Raw genomic sequence first — 23252 nt, forward strand, 5'->3', positions numbered from 1 at the left:
CAATACAAGAACTTGCTCAGGCCGCGTTCGCTTTCAGTCGAACGTTGATTGCCTGTAGCAGAGTGTACAGCACTTCCAGCGTGGGAACAGGCACTCCTAGCTCTCTACCCTTCCTCACGGGGGTTCCGAGAATCACATCCACCTCCATTGGTCTGCCCATTTTACAGTCGATCTGCATACTGCTCCCGATGGGCGGCATTCCCAAAATCCTGTCGATCAAGGTATCAATCAGATTGTACTGAATTGGGACACTACATTTCCTGGCAACATCGATGACTTCTCGCATCAATCTTCGTGTCATGGGCATGGAATCGTCCGACGACTTGAGCCAGGTGTGAGTGTCAAGCATGGTGAGTGTGGTCAGCGAGTTCCAGGCACAATTCCAAACAACCTTCTCCCATCGCTGAACTTGGATGTTAGCTTCGACATCTAATGGTGTCCCACCGGCTCGCAACAATGAGGCAAATTCATCGAGCCGGCTCTTCTCTGTGGCAGCATCGAGTTTCTTATTGGGGAAAATCCCTATCTGGGTGTTTTCAGACGCCTGGTGTTTGACAAAACCAGGTTGGTCTTGCTTTGCGCCCACCCAGGTCTATTGTACTCCCCATCAGCGACCAGATGCTATTCTCACAGATTGAAAGACTTACCACGCAGCTCAGGATTGGAGACGTTGGAAAAGCTTCCCGGAATGGATCTTCGTTTCCCACCCCATTCTGGATGATGACAATGCAGGTCTTTTCACCAACGACAGGCGCCAATTGCTTTGGCACAGACGACTGGTCAATGGCTTTATGGACGCAGACGACATAATCGTAGGTCTCCCCAGCCTCGGCAGGAGTTTTTAACACTGCATCTTCTATTAGCTTCGTATTCGCACAGACGATGGCTGTTCAACTCACCCTTGGCTGGTCGGACAACGTGATCGCCATGATTGATGCTACTTATATGAAGTCCCTAGTGACAACCATCAGTTCGTAGTCATTTTGATCGACAATGTATCCGGTGACTGACATTGTTCTTGACTGCTTCATAATTCGAGCGAGCCACTACGGTAAGGCGTACACGGTTGCTTTGATTCAAGATGAATGCATAGAATGATCCGATGCTGGCCCAGAGCGTCAGAGACAGTGTTGGCCAAGGGTTCTCTTGAAATACTTACGCTCCTAGGCCATACAGCATAACATTGACTTGGTCAGCCATTTGTACGGACGGATGCCTTTCTAACCGATGTGAAGGTGGCGCTCTGGTCTGCGTCTTCCAGGTAAGAAGTTGCGAGCACGCAACCTATATGGAATCCTGCTTCAGAAATGTGGCCTTGCTACCCTAGTATCAATACTCATACAAGGTGCGATACGAGCGTGGCTTGGAAAACGCCCTTCAATGACAGCTTGTTGCATATTGTGATATTAGCCGGCATTTGTATCTTATTGTGGCGTGGGGGTTTTGGGGGGTGCGGGGGACGACGCATAATTACAATACCTTGCCTCGAGTAGGAGGACGGAGTGCTACCTAGTAGTTAGGTTGTGATCTTCTTGAGACGAATAGGATGATGTGAGCATTTTACCTCGAAGCCATGTGCATAGAGCTGTCACACTCTCGTACAACAGACTGTAGACTGTTGGAGCCATCCTAACTAAGCTAGGCAAAGGACAATGCTTGAAGCGGCTGCCATGCAGTAACCTCCTTTAGGCGACTACACACGATCCCCAGGCATCACCCCGTACGCCCTTCCAGGCTCAAGCGAGATGCAGCTTAACAAGCTGAAAGTTAACAAGGTTATGCTATTCTTGAAGAACCAGAGCAATCACCATGTCAACATTGCAGAGAGTTTGGTTCTTGACTTCTGCTCACCATGTCAACCTGGATTGTCTCGATGTCAAATTTGCTCTCAGACGAGTCGTAACGATCACTTTGACCATGTCAGAAGTGCATGTGTCAGGCCGCATTCTAGGGGTTCCCTCGAAACGCCATGAAACGGTTTAAAACAGACATGCTGCTGTTTGTGCAAAAGCCTACCTAAGCTAGAAAGATGGTCGCGTTAGAAAGAAAGCCAGCTTCTCTGTCTCGCCATGGATTCGACATGTAGATTCTGATAGTCGATTCAACTATTAAGTCAGTCTTGTCCTCGCGGGGAGGATTTAGAAGGATTTGGCCAAGACCATGAGGAACAATCTAGGCTTTGTTACCTGAGGGTGTTGATGGTTTCTGGGAGAAGCTTGCCCGAGGAGGGAGCGCGGTGCCTACCATGCCTACTCGGGCTATATGATACCCCTCCCGACCAACTTGCCTTGGGTAAGAGAACAACGCTAAAAGCACCTAAAAGCACCTAAATGAACCTAAAAGGCCTAAAACCTCTACCTAGGCGATGATACGTTGTGCCCCGGGAGTGGCTTTCTAGGCGCACCAGCCATAAGCCAGGAATGACTGCCCCCCAAGAGTTCAGCGTTCGTCGGGATCCCCAATAATCCCCGCTGACGTTTTCGTGGTTCACAGCCGATGCACCACCTAGACACGCACTCTTGCTGCTTCCTCCTCCCCCCTCTCATTTTCCGCGGTCGCATGCGCTGCCCCGCTTCATCCTCTCTCTTTCTCTCTCATCACCCCAGCTTCTTGATTGAATCCCTCAGACCTCACTACGGCTTATCCTGATGCTGATGACCAAATTCCAGAGTGCCTGATGACGTTGCTGAGGCAGGTAACGAACTGCAAGTGCCTCTTCCACGCAGACTGACAACGTCTACCGCCCACAAGGCCACACAAGATCCTCCCACCGCCCTAAACACGATTGGATGCCACCAACGAGGCTACTGGCCTCGTCTACTGCTACTCCATTTTCTGGGGAAGCAAGAGCGAGACGGTCTGCCTCCCAGGCTAAACTTGCCTAGCGACCCCCAGCCTTGAGGATCTGTGTTCGACCGCGATTTTGGAACTTCACCTCGTCATCCACCAACCCTCCTCACTACGGCAAAAGTCCAACGACAATGCGCCAGACTCAATGTGTCCATGTTCACTCCCGTACATCCCACTACAATCCTCCAGCATTTTAGATCACAAAGACGCCCAACCTCAACTCTGTCCGCGCCGTCTTTAGCGATTGACCGCCAAAACTCAAAGGAATCGGTGGCCCACTTGTTGTTGACTCAAAGTGCGCCGAATGGGCGATATCCAGCCTCAACTTTCCACCATCTCGTGAGTAATGGATCAGGCGCAGCCTTGGAATGAGAGATTCCAGTGTCCATCATGCTCGAAATCGTTTGTGAGAAAGGCGCATATGCTACGCCACCAACAACAACGTCAGCGAATCTTTATTGTTATTTGTGACAGAGCTGTTTCTGACTCGGAAGCACAGACATCGCTCAAAGACCATTTTCGTGCAATTTTTGCTCCAAATGCTTCAAACGAAGGTAGCGCGACCTCTTGTTCCCTATGCGCAGCAAGCATCCTGATTTTCAATAGTGACGTACTACGCGCTCATCAATTCCGATGCAAAGAACGAGGCGAAGCCCCGGTCCCAGAAGGCCAAAGTAAAGGCCGTAAAAGATCTTCGTGTTTATCCTGTGTCAAATTGCGGACGCGATGCGACCAAGAAACTCCTTGTGGTCGATGTCAAGAACTCGGCAAGGAGTGCGTCCGAGGTTGGCCACACCAGCTGATTCAACCTGTCCAGCAGAACTAATGTGACGTGTACAGTATCGAGCCCTCAGAAGCCATCGTCACAGAGACCAAAAAGTCGAGATGCTATTCCCATCCAGCATTTACTAAATACCCCAGATGGCGACGACTTTGTTGGCCGCTTTCCCATCCGCAGCACCGTATCTGCTCCGACCGAGGATGAAGACGACACTACATTAGGCGAGGTGGAGATAGGTTCCGAGACTTCACACTGGAGCGAGGACTACGACGTGAATGATGCTTTCGTCGGCGCACATATATCGGATTTTGACAACCTCAATTTCGACACTTTCTTTGGTGGCTTCGACACACTCACATTCAGTTCCTATCCAGACATGTCACAGGCCACAAGTGTGGGAGATCTTGCTTCACCAATGGCCATGGCATTAGAGCCTCGAGCATTCGAGATTCGTCAATTGCTTCTAACGACAGCATCATCTCTCTCGAATGAATTTCCCCAGTCCATCAATCTACTCCAGTTGGCTTCAGATATCGAGCTTCTCACTCATACCGAGCTTGAGCATTGTATCAATTTGTATTTCGCAAACTACCACAGGCATTGTCCGATAGTACACCGGCCATCTTTCCAACCGACTGTAGCTCCCATACCTCTGATATTGGGTATGGTGGCCCTGGGTGCGATGTACTCGCAGGAACGGGCGAAAGTTCTCTGGATGAAGAACCTTCTGGACGTGATGGAAGCATACATCTTCTCCTGGCCAGGACTGAAGGACGATTATAGTGGCTTTTTCACACTCGCCGAAGCCCCTGACGAAGAGACCCTTGACTTTCAATTCCAGTTATTCCAAGGAGCTTACTTGATGGTCGTTGTACAATTTTTTGTCGGAAATCTGTCGGGCCGGAGAAGAGCCCGGAGGCAGAGATTCACGACAGTAATAAGTGTATGCATCTCGTCCCAAGCCCGAGACCCTACTAAAGTCTTTCAGATTGCAAGGTCCTTCCGCCTACCAGTCGCACAGCATGACGGTATAATCACAATTCCAGATGAGGTTGCGTTCCAGCAATGGATCCGGCAAGAGGTTCGAGTACGGTGAGTCATCATATTTCCCATCGCATGCGACACTCACTGATGTGCGACGCATGCAGAACCATGAACATATTGTTGGCACTCGATTCTGCAATGGGCATATTCAATAATGTCCCTGCCCGCGTTAACTACATCGAACTCGACCTTCAGCTGCCTTGTCACCCAGAGTATTTTGAGTTGTCCAGTCATGCCGAGATGCTGGCTCGATCGTCCTTTCCTCAAACACGAATGAAACTCATCGATGCTTTCCAAAGACTGTTTTCTCCTCCCCGGGAGTTGAAGGCAGCATTCCATGACGAAACATTATGTTGCTGGGATATGCTGTATCTCATTCATGGTATGCAAACGTCCTTGTTCAGACCATTGCCTCCTGATACTAACACTCACTTGATAGTCCTCTTCACCCATTCCACACAACACTTGTTTGGTAATCCAATGAATCGAGCTTCACCATCGACGCTCTCGACTGGGTCGTCATTTATAATTGAATCGATCAAGACGGCACTGAACAACTGGAAGACCCTGTGGGATGGGGCCAAGAAGAGGATGCCTCGACCTTTTGCCAGCGAAATGGGATTCGAGACATCTGCAGATAGTTACTGGACCTTACTCAGGATGATCGTACAGAAGTTCGAGGTCCACTCTGCGAACACCACCACCGCCGAGATCAACAGTGCCCTGAATAGCATGTACGGTGACGACCACACCCAAGCCGGGCTCAATTCCAACGGCACAAGTCAGAGCGGCGTGTCACTTGGCTTGGATTTCATGCCGCTCGAGGCAGATTGTGATAATCAAGGCGCTCATCTGAGGAAAATCTTGGGACGATGAAGGCATTTGGGCGAAATTGCATTGGCTGACTACAATATGTCATCCTAAGGAAGTGACGCAAGCGACCGAGATCGCAGAGATCGATCACGTTGATATACCCCAGGTTTAGAATGGACATTTTCCAACTGGGATTTCCATACCCATCGGTCTCATGGTACTGTACATGGTTCCAGCATGCATGCCATGGCCAAGGCCACCCGTCTCTAAGTTAGTGTCATGAACGAGATTATCTAGTGAGGAGATCTCTCGAATGTCGCCGCTGACTATTCATTCGAGCCATACTTTGGTGAATTCAGCACTTCGAATGGAGACATCTACTGGGAAAGTTCTCACCTCCAGGAAGATAGGGACCAACCAAATCCATTTACTGTACGATCATGATCGCTATCCCCAATGGTGTCCTTGACTTGTCAATGGGCGTTTTCCTTAGGCATTATTCTTCCCTGTCGAACTCACAGGGACGCCCAGGCCAACACCCTTGCCTAGCTCACAAGGGGAAAATACCCATCCTCCACTATTGTAGCACGACACGGACCTGGAGCTGGAGTCGGTGGATTGAGGGGCATTGCGGAGATGATTGTCGAAACACTTCGGAGCAAGTCACTTCTGTTACCATCCTGCCGGCCTGCATAGAAGAGTACACGAAGCTCTGTTCGTGGGGCAAGGAGAATTGCCATTTCCAACTTAGCGAAGAAAGGGCCAGACCATTTTCCGCACCAGCCTCTTGGACATCGGATATGTACCAGACTCTCCTGTACGGTGTATGTAGGCTAGAGCTGATTTAACTGAGGTGTTCTCCGTACACTTGGGAGAATTCATATCACTTCCAGCATCCAAGTTCGGTCCCATCCGTGTCTTCATCTTTCAAGCACAATACAATGTCCAGCTCAACCTACGGTGGCAAGGGCCCGATCCCTGATCTGGCAGACAGATATAGCGGTGTACCCTCACGTCTGTCACAAGAGGCCATTGACGCCAAGTCAAGACTTTTCTCTCAAAAGACATTGCCCGATAGTGTAGCTCGGAGACGAACTGCCTTGCCACCCGGTGTGTCGAAGGAGGCTTTTGAAAAGGCAGTGGCTGAACTGCGGAGCACCATCGGCAAGGACAATGTCGAGCTCAACGACAAGCCGCTCGTGGATGGATGGTACATGGAACATCCGTAAGTCGTGGTTCTTTCCTGGTCTTGTAACACAACGTTCGATCTGACATTCGCCATCAGCAACACGCACGATGCTTATCACGTCGTCGAACAAGAAGAGCTCATCGCCAGTGCCGTGGTGTATCCTTCTGGCACCGAGGAAGTGCAAAAGGTTGTCCGTTGGGCAAACCAACACAAGATCCCCATCTATCCAATCTCCATGGGTCGCAATATCGGCTATGGCGGTGCCGGTCCACGTATCCCGGGCGCCGTCGTCATCGACCTGGGCCGGCGTATGAACAAGATCCTCAATATCGATGCGGACAACGCTTCATGTATCGTCGAGCCTGGCGTGTCATACTTTGCTCTCTACGAAGAGATCCAACGACGGAAATTACCTCTCTGGATTGATTGTCCAGATCTAGGTGGTGGTAGTGTTCTCGGTAACGCCATCGACCGCGGCGTCGGGTGAGATATCCTGTAATGTCGGTTCGAGTAAATTTTTACTGACACCTTATCAGGTACACGCCCTACGGTGATCATTTCGCCAACCACTGCGGCATGGAACTCGTTTTGCCGACGGGTGAACTCTTACGTACCGGCATGGGAGCCATGCCTGGCAAAGACGGTGCCGACAACCCGACGTGGCAATCTTTCCAGGCGGCGTACGGTCCATACATCGACGGCATCTTCTCCCAGTCCAACTACGGCATCGTCACCAAGATGGGCTTTTGGTTGATGCCCGAGACCGGCCACCAAAGCTACATGATCACCTTCCCGCGCGAAGAGGACTTTGCACAGATTGTCGAGATCATTCGACCGCTCGCCCAGAAACGCATTCTCGGCAACATCCCTCAACTTCGGCACGTCATCCAAGAACTCGCCGTGACCGGTAAGCCCCGTTCGCACTGGTACACCGGTCCCGGCCAGATGCCACGCGAGGTGATCCGGGAGAAGGCCTCCAAGCTGCCCTGCGGCGACGTCTCTTGGGTCTTTTACGGCACCCAGTACGGCGACGAAGCGTCGATCGCGTCGCAGCTCAAACTCATCAAGTCCGAATTCGGCCGCATCGAGGGGGCCAAATTCTTGTTCCCCTCCGACGTCCCCGCCGACCACTACCTCCACTCCCGGGTGGCCGTGTGCAGTGGTGTCCCGGTGCTGAAAGAACTCGACTGGTTGAACTGGCAACCCAACGCGGCCCATTTGTTCTTCAGTCCCATCTCCCCCACCAAAGGTCAGGACGCCAGTTTGATCCACAAGAGCATCTGTCGACTTCACGCGAAGTACGGGTTCGACGTTTTCCCCACCATGTGCGTAGCAGGCCGCGAGATGCACTACATCTCCAACATCGTCTATGACCGAGCGGACCCTGACGCAAAACAACGGGCCACGAACCTCATGCGTGAGATGATCCGTGAGGCGGCCCAGGAAGGCTTTGGGGAATACAGGACGCATTTGTTGTTTGCCGATCAAGTGGCGGAAACCTACAGTTGGGGTGGAGGGGCCCTGAGAAAATTCAATGAAAAGATCAAGGATTCTTTGGATCCGAACTCCATCCTCGCACCCGGTAGGAACGGAATCTGGGGCCAGAGGTACAGAGGCAAAGGTTGGGAGATTTTGGACGGCGACAGGAGAGATATCCTAAAGGAGGGTGTCAAACCAAGGTTGTGATAACAAATCGGAGGAATGTGGTGGAAGGGAAGAACATTTCAAGAAGAAGGGCCGAGGAGGATGACATATACAGACGATGATAGTAGTAGTAGTCGTCACAATAGTAGAAATGTACCATGGAAGTATATATAATATAACATATCTCATACAACACTATACGGAGTAAACAGTCAGTCGGTCTACTGGTCATGAAAGAGCAGGTCAAGTTCCTTTGGGAAAATTATTCGTTGCGTAGAAAAAGGTAGCAACACTTGTGTAGTATGTAAGAATGCATGTATATGAGGAAGGACGAAGACTGAAAAAAACCGATAGACCGTTACGCGAGCTATATATATATATATATGGTACTGTGTGACTTTGTATGAAGGAAGAAACGACAAAAACATACACATCAACATAGAGGAGTGATTTTTCCAGTTCTTAATTCCTCGGCCACGATTCTTGACATTTCAGGCCATTGTTTTCTCGTGTCCGCTTCGGCGTCGTAATCATACAACACGGCGTTCTGTAGGAGGGGGGAAAAGATCAACCACTGTGACAACAGCAAAAGGGGAACGAGAGGTATAGACTCACCCTGATTTTGACACTATCAGGATCAATCTCTTCGCCATCTTCGACACGATCCAGAGCGTTGTGCCACCTGTCTCTGACGTCTTCACCATTCGTTTGAGCTCTTCGGACTCTTGGGAACCGAATCTTTTCATAAACTCTCGTCTATACCACACACGGAATATCAGTATCAGCACCAGCATCATCGAATGTTCACCTTCACCCCTGTGAACGCGTGGTTTGGAAAGGTAGGTGGCAATCGTGGTGGGAACTGGTGATGGTTTACTCACCGCCAATGGAACATTACCCTTCCCGGCGAGCAACAAACACTGGGCCAACACTGCGGCACTCTCGGTGGCTTGACTGGCTCCTTGAGCACTGGTGGGCAAGTGGGGATGACAACAATCCCCAATCAAGGCGACTTTGTGATTCTTGCTCACCCAAGTCGGGATGGGATCACGGTAACAAATCTTCCAGTCCAGGCATGATTCGGTCTTCCGAACGATGGCTGCCACTCGGGGGTCACAATCCTCCACCAACTCACGGACGGCGTTCATGTCCCCGGGTTGGAACCACGACTCTTTGATGTCTTCGGTGTCCTTGTGGGTGATGATCCAGTTGAACTCTTCACCGTTGCGGAGAGTGTTTTGTACCAGGTGTTTGTCCTTGCCGATCCAAATGTTGACGCACTCCTTTTCCACAAACTCGGCCGTCAGGGGGTCCCCTCGGAGATGGTCCCCTTTGAAAAAGGCCCGGAAACAAGCGTACCCGGATGACTTTGGTTTGTCGTCGAATCCCAAAACCAGTTCTCGTGCTCTTGATTTTATTCCTACAAAAAGTCACCAAGGACGGAGACATGGTTAGCACAGAAAAATGACTTAATGGTAGTTATCAATCCGATGTGGAATTGACGGGAAGGGTTCTCTATAGGTCGGTGGTCGAGTGTGTGGTGGTGGAAGAGAAGGGAGGGAGAGAGAAAAAAAGTTGGAACTAACCATCAACAGCAATCACGATATCGGCGTAATGCTTCTCTCCATTCTTCAGAGTTACTGAAGGTGCAGTATCGTCGTAATCCAACACCTATATCACACGAGATGTCAGTATACCGGCGTGGTGAGTGGCATGTACGGTCGTTAAAATCTTTGGTAGGTGCTCACCTCTGTACCCATATGTACAGGGATACCCTTTTCAGCGACGGCGTCCAAAAACCCCCTGTGGTAATCTCCTCGATGACCGATATACCCGGCCATGTCCATCAGAGGTTGCTGGGCCAGAATCTTCCCGTCGTGCCACCGTCGGATTTGCATATTGGGAGACTTGTTGCCGATCTCGATCAATCTGTCCCTCAACAAGGGAGACCATCGGTCGAGCAGTTTGAACGCGTTCTCACCCAACCCCAACGAATCTCCTAGCCTCAAGAACTCGCGCACCTTTTCAAACACGACCACTTCGAATCCTGCATTGTGCATCGCCAGGGCGGTGGCGCATCCTCCCAAACCTGCTCCGACGATGATGACTGCAAGAAAGTGTTAGAGAAAAACCATTTCATGTTAAGCTGGTTGCCGCTCTTTTGTGAGTGAGTGTGTGTGTGTGCATGTTTCTTCGATGATACGTAACTCCCAGATTTACTCACCTTTCATTGGACTTTCTGGCGCTATTGAGCCCATGTTGACTGTCAAGACTTCTTTGTATTGTTGTGTCTTTTCAAATCTCGAAATCCACCTTTTCGTAGCGTAAGATATAGAACGTGTTGGGTTCTTGTTGTTGTTTCGTTGTTCGATCTGCAAGACCAAGTCGTGATTCTGTCTCTCTCGCGTCTATACGCCTACTTGGTGTTATCTTTAAGAGTAGCGTCTTCTCCTTTTCCCTCGCCAGTCACAAAAGCATAAATCAAAAGAAAAAGAAATATCCGAAAAATAAGGATCAAGGGAATAACCCCATTAGAGCAGGGGAGTCTAGACAACACACGGAACAGACAGTCCAGGAAGTGCTCGGATAAGTCAGAACTCCGGATGCAGAGCAGCGTTTGTTGACAAGCCCAGCCTAGCCCAGATGCTTGGGGGGTTGGCGGCAAGGTTGAGTTTCTCGAAGTGTCTGATGAGCCTTTGGTGAACCGAATTTGTGGAGGTTGAAAAGGATGGTCCCTCTTCCTCGAAAGATGCGGAGGCAAGCCTCGTTTCTCACTCCATTCAGGCCCCCGGGATAAACCCATCATGAAGCTGATTGGGTACTTTGATTGATTATTGCCCTTGACGCCTTGGTCGCCCTCAGAAACTGAGGACCCTCCCCCCCAAAAAACGGTGCTGGAGTTCACCCATCCGTAGAGCCACTTGGGGGACAATTCCCGTCGTCCACGAGGACTCGCATTCCTTGGGTGCAGAGTTTACAAGTACCTTCAGCATGCACCACGTTCCCTGCGCGCGTGAGAGAGAGAAACGCAAACCTTCTTGTACGTGCACTCGATACGGAGTACCCCAGTAAAGCACACCTCCCGAAGTTTCCGAACGGTCCTCGCGAAAAGCAGCTCGTCGTTTATCGTGGGTCATGAGCCAGCAAACCCCATCAGGGCCCATGGCCCTGATCGTTGATGGGGGTACCCCGTCCGCCTTCGGTGTAGCTTGTGCCTTTCTCCCCCTCATTTTCGCATCGAGCCAAAAAGCGTGGAGGACGGAACTTGGCGTGGAGAAAACCAGCCTGGATGGTACGTGTAATGTCCGTCAAAGGATAGGATGGGCAGCTTTGGCTGTCCCTACAAACACCGGCTCTTCTTCTTGAGCGGAATTGAGAGCGCACGTCTTTTGGGGTAGAAAAGGCCAAAGCAAGGCCAAGAACCATCAAGTACTTTTGCGAATACCCAAACACTCTTTTCAGACCAGACATACACTATTCGTTCGAGCAGAGCTGAACCTTGTACTCCGTATCTCGTCGTTGACTTGTACACTGTGAAATTACCTTGTTGAAAAGAAACAAAAAATGTCTGTCAAGACTGTAGGATATATCGGCCTCGGCAAGGCGGGTGCCTCAATGGCATCGAACCTGCCTCGATCAGGCTTCAATTGTGTCGTGAGGGATGCAGATCCAGCGCGAGAAAAGGAATTCGCTTCGAAATATGAGAATGTCACCATCGCCGAAGCCGGCCCAAATGCATTCAAGGATTGCGATGTCGTGATCACCATGTTGCCGCAAGGAAAAGTCGTGAGGGAAGTGGTATTGGGAGAGAATGGAATCGCCAAGGGTTTGAAAAAGGGTAAGTTTAATACCGTACAACAGACAACGACATAAAAGAATATATATTGATATAAATACTTGTGTTTAGGATGCATTATCGTCGACACATCGTCGTCTTCACCATACGACACCCAGAGCCTCGGCAAGGACCTGGCAGATCTGGGCTTGGTTCTGGTCGACGCACCAGTCACGCAGAGACGACTCCACGACACCGATATTGGTGAGGCCACGCTCATGGTGGGATCAGACACTCAGGAGGCCTTTGACAGAGTCCTGCCCGTTCTCCAGGCCATGGCGAAATGGGTCTTCCACATGGGTAAGTTGGGTGCTGGTCACGCCATGAAGACATTGAACAATTACACCAGTGCTGGATCAATCATCGCCTTGTCGGATGCGCTGGTGGCAGGACAGAAATACGGCCTCGACCCTGTCCAGATGATTGATGTTCTCAATGTTGGAACAGGCCGGAACTTTTCCACATCAGATAGCTATGCAACTGATGCACTGCCCAAGAAATACGCGACCGGGTACCAACTTGCTCTGCTTGTGAAGGATATTGGTATCTCCAAGGAACTATTTGAAAAGGTCAACTTCGATACCGATATGCCCGACTTGATCCTCAAGTATTTCAAGGAAGCCCAAGAGGGACTTGAGCCGACGGCCGACCACACTGAACTCTTGAAGAGCTGGGAGAAACGAGCCGGTTTGTCGCTCAAGGTCGGCACCCCAGATGGCTCGACAGTGACGGCGTTGAAGAAATGATGAGCGATTTTGACAAGGGTGGTGGAAGGGGTATGGCTTGGCACAGGCAGCAACCGCCATTGGGGCCAATAACATCAATTGTGGTGGACATAGAGCAACAACACTTCCATAATGGCTATTACATTGTCATTCTCTTCTGGTTGATTTTCAATGTCCTCCAAGTCGGCACTATTGTAGTGGCATGAATACGAGGTCCTACCGGCCTTGGCGCAGCTGTTGCCTGACGTGAACAGGGATGTTCAGTAGTAGAAGACTGAGGCATGAAACATCTATATAAATGGTGTTAGATATGCCCTCTCAAGACAATAACAAACAACTCTTCACGCCGGGTACTCACCATGTCTGCACTTTCCAAATCCAGCAACTTCGTCAATTGTCTCTTCTTCGAGGACCAAGCCGAAGAGGCGGCGAAGTTCTATACTTCCATCTTTCCAAATTCCTCCATCGATGAAACAACTCGCTTCCCAGAGGCAGGTACAGAGATCCATAAGCAGCCGGCCGGTTCCGTCATGTTCGTTCTATTCAGCCTCAACGGGCAACGTTTCACGGCCTTGAATTCCAAACCTGCCGAAATCCACTTTACCGAAGCAATTAGCTTCCAGGTCATGTGCGACGATCAGGAGGAGATCGATCATTACTGGAATAAGTTGAGCGAAGGGGGCGACGAGACTGCTCAGAAATGTGGTTGGTTGAAGGACAAGTATGGTATATCGTGGCAGGTTGTTCCCAAGGACCTCATGAAGCTCATGAGCGGAGCTCCTCCAGAGAATCGTTGGAAGGCAATGCAGGCTTTCATGAAAATGACCAAAATCATTCTTCAAGATGCCATTGACGCCGTCGAAGGTAAAGATGAGAAAGCCGCAGAGACCTGATCCTGAATGGGTGAAGCCCTGGCCAAGTTGGTGTTCTCATCAGATAGTATTAAGGATAGGTGATTTTCTGTACGCTCGACAAAATTGATTACATGACGTTGCACTTCTTGGAATTCTCGTATTGTGCTCCCCATCGATCGATACCAGCTTGGATCTCGTTATCCCTTTGTTTAGCCTTGACTTCCGACTTGAAATTGGCCTTCATGAATTTGAGTAATTCTCGGTCCACGTTAGCTGCAAGCACGTTAGCAATTTGTACTCATACACATCGCAAAACCATTGGCTTACCACTTGAAGCTTCAAGGACCACTGGTTGTCTACAAAGAGGACAGTGGTCCTTTTCCTCTCTCTGCATGACGACCATACACCTTATGCAGAAAATGTGACCACACTTTAACCGGATCGGCTTGTAAGAAATGCTGAAGCATACCGGGCACAAATAGTCGTTCAGTTGCGGGATAATATTGAGTAATTCTTGCGAAATGGTGAAACAAGTGGCTTTGGCCAGGTTTTGTGCCATGAATGGTGACTTGATCAGCGTATCCGACACGGTTGATCGTGCGTGCAGTGCCGTGCGCTTGTCGAATTTCTTCATGATCTTGGAGAGTGCCGTTTTGTTGATCTCCTGGAATTTGATCAGTCGGATCAAGTTGCTATTGATGCCTAGGAAGCGTTCCAAGGCGGCACTGGCGTCCTTCCCGAGTCTTCGAACTTCCTTCTGCTGTTTTTTTAGACTTTGGTTAAAGTTGGAATACTGTAGTTGCGCGCGTTCAGCATCTCTGGCACCGGCATCCGCTTCGTGGGACGACATGAAGATTTCAGCTTCTGCGTAGAGCTCGAAAATCTTGCGCCAAATCTCAATTTCCTGCTTAGAGCGTTTGGTCTTTTCTGATTTCAAGTCGCGTAGTTGGGCACCAAGTTTGAGGATTTCCTCCTGTAGCTGAGTCTGCTCCGAGTCTTGCAAGCGGTCGAGATCAGCCAATTCCCGCTTTAGGATCTGAAAGAACTCGGAGTCTGATGTCAAGGGTATTTCAATTGTTTGAGGTTGTAGTTCATCTTCTTCAGACATCACGTCGGCATTCTGAAATGCGGGATCTTGAGCTGTATTGTCTTGTAATGACCCATCGGCCACTCTTGGCTGAGCTGGGGAAGAATCATCCCGTCGAGATGGACCCGAAACTGAGGCTCTGGAATTCCGTGCGAGGCGTTGCAAAACTCGACGAGTGTCCGGCGCCAAACAAGCATCCATGGGGGAGCCATCGCGTGGATCAATGACAATGGTCAATCTTGGTGTAAAGCTGACTTTCTCGCTCCCATCGACCGAATACTGCATCAGCCTTTCACCCAGCGAGCCTCCAATCTCGGTGTCGCCAGATCCGACATGCTGCCACAAAGCGTCAAGAGTTTCTTTATCGAGACCGAGAGAGGCGAGTTCTTCCTGGACTCGTTTGATACACTTTTTCAGCTTTTTGTAAGAAATGGCAGAGTTAATCCACTCTTGAGGAAACTCCTCACGCGAGAGCGCTGCCTCAAAATCTTGACCAAACTTCATCGTGACCGCATGTACGAGCAGTATTGGGATGATTGACAGAAGAGAATGTTGATTTTTGCCAGCGAGGGATTTGTAGTCATGGTCGAAGTTTGGCTGTTGACACTACGCTATCTTGGGATGATTAACAGGTGAAAAATGTCGAAATAATCAAAGTGGCGGACGTAATATCCAGTTCGCCTACGGATCTTATTCCCCAGACCATGTCCTTGTCGCCACACGGGACGATCGAACGTTGTGCGAAGCACTCCCGCAGGTAAGGTCGCGGTCGAGATCGAGGTCGGGAACAAATGGAATTGCTACGCTGAGGCACGCCCCGTCATCTGACAGATGCTAAAATTCTGGGTGTCGATTCTTCAAACGGACGGGACAAGAATAAAAATGGGCATCTTTGATCGCCAACTAATGGAAAAGATCAGTCTCGATGAAGGACAAAAGGCGGGAAAGGCGGTAGACGTGCACGTGCACGTGATTGAGGCAATTTTTAGGCGCAGGCCGCAGCCGAACGAAATGCTTGGTAAAGCAGCTTTAATATTGGCACCCACCATTAGGCGAGACTAGAGCCTAGGAAATTATTTTGTCGGGGGTCGCTTATTGAGTACGGAATACTGTAGTAAATCATCATCGCGTGTCTGCCTTCCATCCTCCCTGCGGCATTCTTTCTCAAGGCGGTGGGAGGGGTTCAGGTGGGTAGGAGTGATTGACTGACTGCTCGTGAATTTACCACCTTCCTCGTCTCGTACGTGTAGGACATTGGCCATGGGTCAGAGACAGTCTACAAGTAATGCAGCCGAGGGAGAGCAACCTCCAGCAAAGGCCGATTACTATGATCTGCTTGGAGTTGAGCGTACGGCCACGGACGATGAGATCAAGAAAGCCTACCGGCGCAAAGCTCTCGAGCTGCACCCCGACCGCAATTACGGTAACGTCGAAGATGCCACCGCCTTGTTCGCTGAAATCCAGTCCGCCTATGAAGTCCTTTCCGATCCTCAGGAACGAGCCTGGTATGACTCTCATCGAGACATCCTCCTCCGAGGAGATAGCGCGGCTGGTGCGGCTGCCACCGACTTCTCATACAATATTCGTATGACCTCGGCGGAGGAAGTAATGAAGTTGATGATGAAGTTCAATGGTCGTTTAGATTTTACAGATGCCCTAAGCGGCTTCTACGGAGGGTTGAATGACTTTTTCAATCAGCTCGCAAAGGAGGAAGACATTGCTTGTCAGTGGGAGGGCCAAGATTACATGGATTACCCCGAGTTCGGTCTGAAAGATGACCATTACGAGGATACTGTCCGACCCTTTTACGCCTCCTAGAACGGGTTTGCTACTAGAAAAAGCTATTCGTGGAAGGATCAATACAAATTGTCCGATGCGCCAGATCGAAGGATCAGGAGGCTGATGGAAAAAGAGAACAAGAAAATACGCGAGGATGCGATTCAAGAATACAACGAGGCCGTCCGTTCTCTTGTTGCGTTTGTGCGGAAACGCGATCCGCGAGTACAAAATAACCAAAAGTCCGAAGCTGAGCGGCAAAGAGCACTTCGAGAAGCCACTGCGGCGCAGGCGGCACGATCCAAGGCGGCGAGATTGGCAAAAATGGAAGAGATGGACACAGCTGAAATACCAGAATGGGCAAGATCAAGACCTTCTCATGATGAACATGAAGGAGGCTTTTCCAGCGAATCTGAAGTGGAGGAACATGCATATGAATGTGTGGTTTGCGATAAAACATTCAAGAGTGAGGCGCAATTCAAGTCACATGAAAAGAGCAAAAAGCATGTTAAAATGTTGAAACAATTGCAGAGAGAGATGCGTGCTGAAGGTAGGGCTCTAGATTTGGAGGTTGAGAACACAGCCCCGGAAGGCGAAGAGGAAGGAGAGCCACATCCAGCACATACCCCTAATGAGCACGCCCACCCGAGCCTTGATGGCCAGGATGTTTCAGATGATGCTGTGGACAAGCCGGATATTGACACAGCGGTGGACGCAAAAGGTGCTTCGGGAGGGTCTGAAGCGATCGAGGATGACTCTGACGACGATTACGCTGCTCGATCTGATGTTGAACAGCGGATATTAGGGGGGCCAGCCAATGTGATGTCTTCTAAGGTCGGAGACATCAGCTTGGAAGATACACCAGAGACATCAGAGCCGGAGACAGCTCAACAACAACCGAAGTTGGGGAAGGCCAAGCAGAAGAAGGCCAGGAAAGCGGCACAGAAAGCAGCAGAACAACAGTCGGACAAGGTCGGATCTGTGTTGCAATGCGCGGTGTGTCAGGCTGAATTTCCTTCGAAGAACAAGTTGTTTGATCATATCAAGGAGGAAAAGCATGCGGCTTACAAGACGGAGGTGAACTCGGTCAAGGGGTCAAAGAGCGGTAAAGGGAAAAAGAGATAGTTTATTAGCGATAGAAACCGGCGAGGCTGGCCACTTTGCAAGCGCTGGCAAAGGACTTTCTCATGTTTGTGATAAGCATAGCGCTGGCGTCTGTCTCGGGGGTATCTAGTTTGATGTCCACACGAGCATCGAACCTATCATGGATAGCTTTTATGTACAAGACATGAATGAATGGATCTGTCTCGGAGTGTATGGTTTGTTCTTGTCTGGTGTCATTGGAGAGGGAGTAAAGTGAGTATGTATGGTGCGTTTCATCTAAGCGACGTCTCGTGATTTGCTATTGTCATCACATTTCGAGCCGAGGAGGGAGAGAGAGGGAGAGGGAGAGGGAGACAACTCAACAACACACCCACGACGATCCTGACAACCCCGTACTCCGTACCCAAGTGTCTCATTATTCCAGAGACCACACTACCTAGGTGCCTTGTCTTTTGGTAGTTAATAACACGGGTAAAGGAGAAAAAACAAAAGGCAGAAACTTATTTTCCTGATGTGGCCCCGACATTTTCGTTGTCGTTCGTCACAAACAAACACCATGACTTTGGTTCTGTGACACTCGCGATGATAAATCGAGAAACAATATCCAAAGGGCAAACAGCAACTCGGTACGGACATCCAAAAATAAAAATGTCGGACACTCGTTGCGCAGACCCGGATTTACAACTCGACGTTGATGTGATGATATTGGAATACACTCTGTATCATGCCATCAAATCACAATTCGGTCTTCTTTCGATTGGATGTCGAGATGCGACACAAACTACCGAAGCGAATCGACTGTTGACGATTTTCGACCGTTTCATCAATCACTTTAACCGACGACATCCCGCGCATCCAAAGTCGAATGAATTCTACAGTAATTTGGACATGCTCGAATTTTTGGTCCTGCTGTCAAACCGATCGAGTACGACGACGACGACCGAATTCAGTCGAGACACTCGAAACAAGTTACGTTCCGTTTCGGTCGAGAACCTGGCTTCTCGCCGTCGTTGGTTGGGGGGAAGGGGACGGTACGCTCGGAGACTGAGCAAGCAACCGGCCACTTCAAAGGATAACGTCCTACGAGATGTGGAGGACCGAATTTGTAGATTTTGGAATCGGAATAGACATGACGTCGCTGGTTCATCACAACATCGACCCTCACAGTCACAGTCAATGACGGTATCATCACCGTCACTGTTTGATCTTCTTCCACGATTCATGACAATCTCGGCAGAAATGTCGGCGACATTGAACCTACCTCCGAACGAGACGTGGATGCACGTGGCATGTGAATTCATGCTCCAAGCCAGTTTGGAATCGCTCGGGACCCATCCTCATGCGTCCATCATCGAGGAAGACAAAAACGTATTGCCACGTCTCGATGATTGCTTCGCGTGGGGTTACGTCGACCCTCGACACCTGATCCCCGACGATGACGGCGAGGATGTCTGTGGTGGTGGTGGTGGTGGTCGTCGTCGTCGTCGTCGTCGTCGTCGTGAACTTGACGAGAAAACCCAACTCGTCAACGACTTATTTACCGATCCTGACTCCGTTGTTGTGACCGGGGAGGAGCACGACAATGTCACGACAGATCCGGTCGGGTCGGGTCGAGAAGATCCGGAATGGACCCAGATCAGATCACAATGGTTGTCTGAATTCTCCATCCCGGCCGACGCTTCAGAACGGTACCGATCTTCTCGTCTAGACAGGTTGATTGTCAAGTTCCCTCTGGAAAAGTTTCTACCAAACCTCGTCACCTTCATGCAAAACGTTTGGGACCAATCTTGTGAGGAATTGGATGGAAAACCGATCCTGGCACAAATCGAGCAAGGTCACATAAAATCCTTGGGTGTCGAGGGGGACGAGTTTGAAGAATTTTTGAGTCGTGTCGGTCTCGGACGGAAAAAGTCGTCTCCGGAGATCCTAACTTTTGATGTTCCCGACATGAAAAGGGGGAGAGCATCGTCGTCGTCGGATGGGTTATTGTCATTAAATCCTCCTGATGGATTTAGGGTACGTGGAAATGCATGGTCCAGAAATAAAAACGACAACGACAACGAAAACGAGATACCTGTAAATACGAAGAAAAGAACGAGAAGTATGATTTGAGAATATACCCACCTCAGGTAATAAGTAACGAGTATTTTGATCTTGTTATGAATTGTGGTTTTACTGGGTTTGGTACCATGAAAAAGGAGATGAGATAGAAGAAAGTATTTGTTGACCAAAGGCTTTTTTCTATCGAGTACAGGGTAATCAAGTTATGTCGTCGTTGTCTTTTCCCATACACCCTTTTCGAATCCATCCATATATTTGATATATTCTTCACCACCTGCCACCCATCCTTTAACACCACCTTGTAGAATTGCACTTTGTACCGTGGAAGACGTATCACTTGGTTTTGTCGCGGTCTGGTCTTCAATATAATCTGCAAACCAACCCGCAGCACGAGGTCCCCTCCCACCACAAGATCCACAATAAAATATCACCAGAGGTACACCGGTCGAAGTGGCGAGGGTGTAAAGAGTTGGTAAACTGTGGTATAAAGATTGAGCTGGTAGGTTGAGTGATGAGTGAATTGTGCCACCCTGGGAAATTACCATAAGTAACCACGGAGAGAGGAAAACCCCAAGTTTGAGAGTCAAGTAGAAGAGATGAGAAGCAAGAACAGGAACTTGAGAGTACGGGTAGGAGGTAAGTAGAGGGAAGAAAATCCAAGGTAGGTGACGGGGGTTAGGATTCATCCAACTCACTTCATGATCATTCCTCCTTACATCCACCAACAAGAAATCCCTTCCTGCTCTCCTGTTTCCAGACTTGAACATGGCCAACAAGTCTTCCCTCTTGACGACTTGAGGTTCGGTGGTTCTCGGAGCGGGGAATGACGCATGCCATGGTTGTTCTTTCGTCGTCGAATCTTGTGTGGTAGTCATGGTGATTTTGAAGATATAGAGCTCAGATAAGGTGGCAGAAAGAGAGAGGTACGTAGTATATAGGAATTGATATGACTTTTTAACATACAATCGAGGATCAAGGTAAAGGTATCAAAAGTGGGAGTGACAGTTTGGAGACACCAGGTTGGCTGCTTCTTTTACACGGAGCAGGTAATAAATACAGTACTTAAGAGGTAAGTGCTTAAGTACCTGACAAGCCGAGGTTCAGTTCAGCCTTGTTTCAAGTATCCAGCCTTGCCCTAACTCGTCCTCTCTTTATCAACTCGTACTCATTCATCACAAAGGATACTTTGCAAAAACCTCCTCTTCAGCCTTTGTCAATTCTCTCATTATGGTCTCGACCCTTTTCTGGCTTCTCGGCTTGACGTCGCAAGGGAAAGGTTTTGAACAAATGACCAACCCTTCGTCAAATCCTGTTTCGTAATCGAGGTCGATGTCCAACGGTCGACCTTGATCGTCCACGACTTTTTCGAAAGAAAAGGCCCAGATCAACTTCGCGACCGCAATAAACAGATTTCTTTCTGCCAGGTGAATCCCGGGACACAATCTTCTACCGACACCTAGAAAGCACCAAACGCGAACGCAGAGAGAATTGTTAGCAAGTTGCCATGTCATGTTGAATCGTCACAGACTTGTGGAAGTCAAAAACTCACCATAACTATAATGATCGCGAGCTTCAAAATCAGCAGACACGGCATAATCATGAGCCAGTTGAGTGAACCCGGCGTATCGATCCGGGTCGAATTTATCTGGGTCCTCGTACCTCTTCTCGTCTTGATGTAAACCCCAAAAGTTGACGAGAAGTGTACTACCTTTGGGTAATAGCATGCCTTCAATCATGACATCTGTACGTAGTTGTTTATTCAACACATTCAGCAAAGAGCGAAACAACGACTGAAGAAGAGAAAGGGACGGCGTCCCCTTCAATGCTAAAACAAACCCAAAAACGTACCTTCAGAAAGTGAATGAGGAACATCGAGACCCCCAATCGGTCGCCACCTCATCGTCTCCTTTATGATTTGCAACACGTAAGGAAGGCGTTCACGGTCTGACCACCTTGGCGAAGCGTCCTCGGTACACCACTTGTCGATCTCGGCGTGAGCTTTCCTCTGGACGTCCGGGTAACACGTCAAGACCTTGATGACACTCAAGACGGTCGCCGCCGTCGTTTCCGATCCTCCTTCCATGGCCACTCCACCCAAGAAATCCAGCTGGTGACGAGTGAAATGGAGTTTCTCCGCTTCTAGCCTGTCGAGAATCCTGTCGATGATCGATTTGCCGTTTCCGGCTTGTTGTTCTCTCCGTTTGATCGCCGTATCGGCGAGATCGTGATACATCGAGTCCATTTTGCGTCCAACGTCGCCGGCCCGGGTGATCCAGTTGCCCAGCCACCGTTCGGGGATCCGTTTGAGGAAGGGAAAGACATCGACAGGTGGCATAGCCCCGAGTTCCATGATCTTCATAAACTCATCCATGACCTGGTAGAGTTTCTTCATGTGTGGAGTGTCGACGGTTGGTGTGCGACTTCCGAAGACTAACGTAACGATGGAGGTCAGGAATGGGTTGACCAGATTGACAAAAGCAGAAACTATGGAAACCAAACTTACATATGCTCATAATGATACTGTTACTGTATCGTTTCGGATGATCCATCAAGCGGTCTGGAGCTTCGACGATATCCCGAAGCATTTGTACAGCTTCCGCCTCTTGAAGACTGAAATACTTCTTGTCACAGATCGATGCAGTCAGTTCCTGTTGAAGGAGCTTTCTCGTGTCGCGCCACTTGGGACTGTAATCCATGACGAGCAGGTGGTCACCGCCACCCATGACCTTTTGGAATGGCGTCGACGGCGGCCGACCGCTGGAAATGGCACTTCTCTTATCCATTATCTCACGCACGTATCGGCGATCACTCAGGACAATGGCGGTGGAGGGACCCAGTTTCAAACTGTAAATGCCCCCGTACCGTTTTGCCCATTCTGTAAGTCTGCGAAACTGTCAGTAACGATGATTGTATGCGCAGGGAGTTTTCTTTTGGCACGAACTGGAAATGAGCTCCCTTTGATGGTATCTGATGAGCATTTCCAATCACGGGCCAAGTTGGCGGACCTGTACAATAACAGTCGTTCAGCACCATAGGTCTTGTGATATACACAGGGCTAGACTTGCCTGGTGGGAGGCTTCGGCTTCTCCTGCCAACGAATAGAATGGTATATATTATCAACGCAAGTATGGCGGCTCCCAAAATGGTGGTGACACTGTAGATAATCATATTGTACAGTTCTTAATGGTTGTCGAGTTTGGCAATCTCGTTTCAACCTGGATGCAGTAGTGAATTGTGAAAATGATCACAACTGAGATGAATGATTTGTACATCCACCTACTAAATGTGTGGTGCAGTGACGGACAAGAAGTACATCTTCACAACCCATGGTAAAAGCATGGAGTATTTCTAGGCCATGCTAGCATTCAGCAAATGTGAGACTTCCGCATACTCCGCGATGATCAGGCCTTAAGACCTGTGCTGAGAAGTATTCCGTACAAGTCCCGACTTTGCCATTTCAGGATCGTATTTCTGGAAGTAGAGTTCATA

The 23252-nt window shown here is 49.5% G+C and overlaps 9 protein-coding genes across 9 annotated transcripts; 6 read left to right on the forward strand and 3 right to left on the reverse strand.

Annotated features, from left to right (window-relative positions):
• Window positions 1-3271: 3271 nt before the first annotated feature.
• Window positions 3272-5775, forward strand: PV06_04440 (uncharacterized protein; the record flags this gene model as incomplete). The annotated part of the gene is made up of 6 exons (XM_016405338.1): window positions 3272-3404; window positions 3457-3559; window positions 3671-4574; window positions 4620-4723; window positions 4780-5057; window positions 5115-5775. The coding sequence occupies 6 exons, from the start codon at window positions 3272-3274 to the stop codon at window positions 5549-5551; spliced, it is 1959 nt and encodes a 652-aa protein (XP_016263544.1). The 3' UTR covers window positions 5552-5775.
• Window positions 5776-8674: 2899 nt separating this feature from the next.
• Window positions 8675-11049, reverse strand: PV06_04441 (uncharacterized protein). The gene is made up of 6 exons (XM_016405339.1): window positions 10546-11049; window positions 10070-10428; window positions 9908-9992; window positions 9203-9741; window positions 8937-9077; window positions 8675-8868 (listed from the first exon to the last, which is right to left on the reverse strand). Exons 1-6 carry the CDS (start codon window positions 10577-10579, stop codon window positions 8755-8757), a joined length of 1272 nt encoding a protein of 423 aa, XP_016263545.1. The 5' UTR covers window positions 10580-11049; the 3' UTR covers window positions 8675-8754.
• An 836-nt stretch (window positions 11050-11885) lies between these two features.
• PV06_04442 (uncharacterized protein) lies at window positions 11886-12902 on the forward strand (the record flags this gene model as incomplete). The annotated part of the gene is made up of 2 exons (XM_016405340.1): window positions 11886-12159; window positions 12229-12902. The coding sequence occupies 2 exons, from the start codon at window positions 11886-11888 to the stop codon at window positions 12900-12902; spliced, it is 948 nt and encodes a 315-aa protein (XP_016263546.1).
• PV06_04443 (uncharacterized protein) lies at window positions 12095-15710 on the reverse strand. Its single transcript, XM_016405341.1, has 3 exons — window positions 14063-15710; window positions 13240-14008; window positions 12095-13171 (listed from the first exon to the last, which is right to left on the reverse strand). Exons 1-2 carry the CDS (start codon window positions 15324-15326, stop codon window positions 13863-13865), a joined length of 1410 nt encoding a protein of 469 aa, XP_016263547.1. The 5' UTR covers window positions 15327-15710; the 3' UTR covers window positions 12095-13171; window positions 13240-13862.
• On the forward strand, window positions 13064-13877 carry PV06_04444 (uncharacterized protein). Its single transcript, XM_016405342.1, has one exon. It carries the CDS (start codon window positions 13241-13243, stop codon window positions 13772-13774), a length of 534 nt encoding a protein of 177 aa, XP_016263548.1. The 5' UTR covers window positions 13064-13240; the 3' UTR covers window positions 13775-13877.
• Window positions 15711-16082: 372 nt separating the features above from the next.
• PV06_04445 (uncharacterized protein) lies at window positions 16083-16640 on the forward strand (the record flags this gene model as incomplete). Its single annotated transcript, XM_016405343.1, has 1 exon — window positions 16083-16640. The coding sequence occupies one exon, from the start codon at window positions 16083-16085 to the stop codon at window positions 16638-16640; it is 558 nt and encodes a 185-aa protein (XP_016263549.1).
• An 84-nt stretch (window positions 16641-16724) lies between these two features.
• Window positions 16725-17723, forward strand: PV06_04446 (uncharacterized protein; the record flags this gene model as incomplete). The annotated part of the gene is made up of 1 exon (XM_016405344.1): window positions 16725-17723. The coding sequence occupies one exon, from the start codon at window positions 16725-16727 to the stop codon at window positions 17721-17723; it is 999 nt and encodes a 332-aa protein (XP_016263550.1).
• Window positions 17724-18061: 338 nt separating this feature from the next.
• Window positions 18062-19747, forward strand: PV06_04447 (uncharacterized protein; the record flags this gene model as incomplete). The annotated part of the gene is made up of 2 exons (XM_016405345.1): window positions 18062-19640; window positions 19718-19747. Exons 1-2 carry the CDS (start codon window positions 18285-18287, stop codon window positions 19745-19747), a joined length of 1386 nt encoding a protein of 461 aa, XP_016263551.1. The 5' UTR covers window positions 18062-18284.
• A 207-nt stretch (window positions 19748-19954) lies between these two features.
• PV06_04448 (uncharacterized protein) lies at window positions 19955-20645 on the reverse strand. The gene is made up of 2 exons (XM_016405346.1): window positions 20459-20645; window positions 19955-20293 (listed from the first exon to the last, which is right to left on the reverse strand). Exons 1-2 carry the CDS (start codon window positions 20636-20638, stop codon window positions 19967-19969), a joined length of 507 nt encoding a protein of 168 aa, XP_016263552.1. The 5' UTR covers window positions 20639-20645; the 3' UTR covers window positions 19955-19966.
• Between the last annotated feature and the right edge of the window lie 2607 nt (window positions 20646-23252).

This window comes from Exophiala oligosperma, assembly GCF_000835515.1.
Source record: "Exophiala oligosperma strain CBS 72588 unplaced genomic scaffold supercont1.4, whole genome shotgun sequence".
NCBI lineage: Eukaryota > Fungi > Ascomycota > Eurotiomycetes > Chaetothyriales > Herpotrichiellaceae > Exophiala > Exophiala oligosperma.

Coding starts and splice junctions, on each gene's coding strand:
- PV06_04441 (XM_016405339.1), bottom strand. CDS start 10,579: ATGGGCTCAATAGCGCCAGAAAGTCCAATGAAAG. Junction 9,742..9,907: donor TATCGTGATTGCTGTTGATG/GTTAGTTCCAAC, acceptor GACTTTTTGTAG/GAATAAAATCAAGAGCACGA. Junction 9,078..9,202: donor AGGGTAATGTTCCATTGGCG/GTGAGTAAACCA, acceptor TGTGTGGTATAG/ACGAGAGTTTATGAAAAGAT.
- PV06_04444 (XM_016405342.1), top strand. CDS start 13,241: ATGTCTGCACTTTCCAAATCCAGCAACTTCGTCAATTGTCTCTTCTTC.
- PV06_04443 (XM_016405341.1), bottom strand. CDS start 15,326: ATGAAGTTTGGTCAAGATTTTGAGGCAGCGCTCTCGCGTGAGGAGTTT. Junction 14,009..14,062: donor GGTCCTTGAAGCTTCAAGTG/GTAAGCCAATGG, acceptor ACGTGCTTGCAG/CTAACGTGGACCGAGAATTA.
- PV06_04448 (XM_016405346.1), bottom strand. CDS start 20,638: ATGACTACCACACAAGATTCGACGACGAAAGAACAACCATGGCATGCG. Junction 20,294..20,458: donor TAAGGAGGAATGATCATGAA/GTGAGTTGGATG, acceptor GTAATTTCCCAG/GGTGGCACAATTCACTCATC.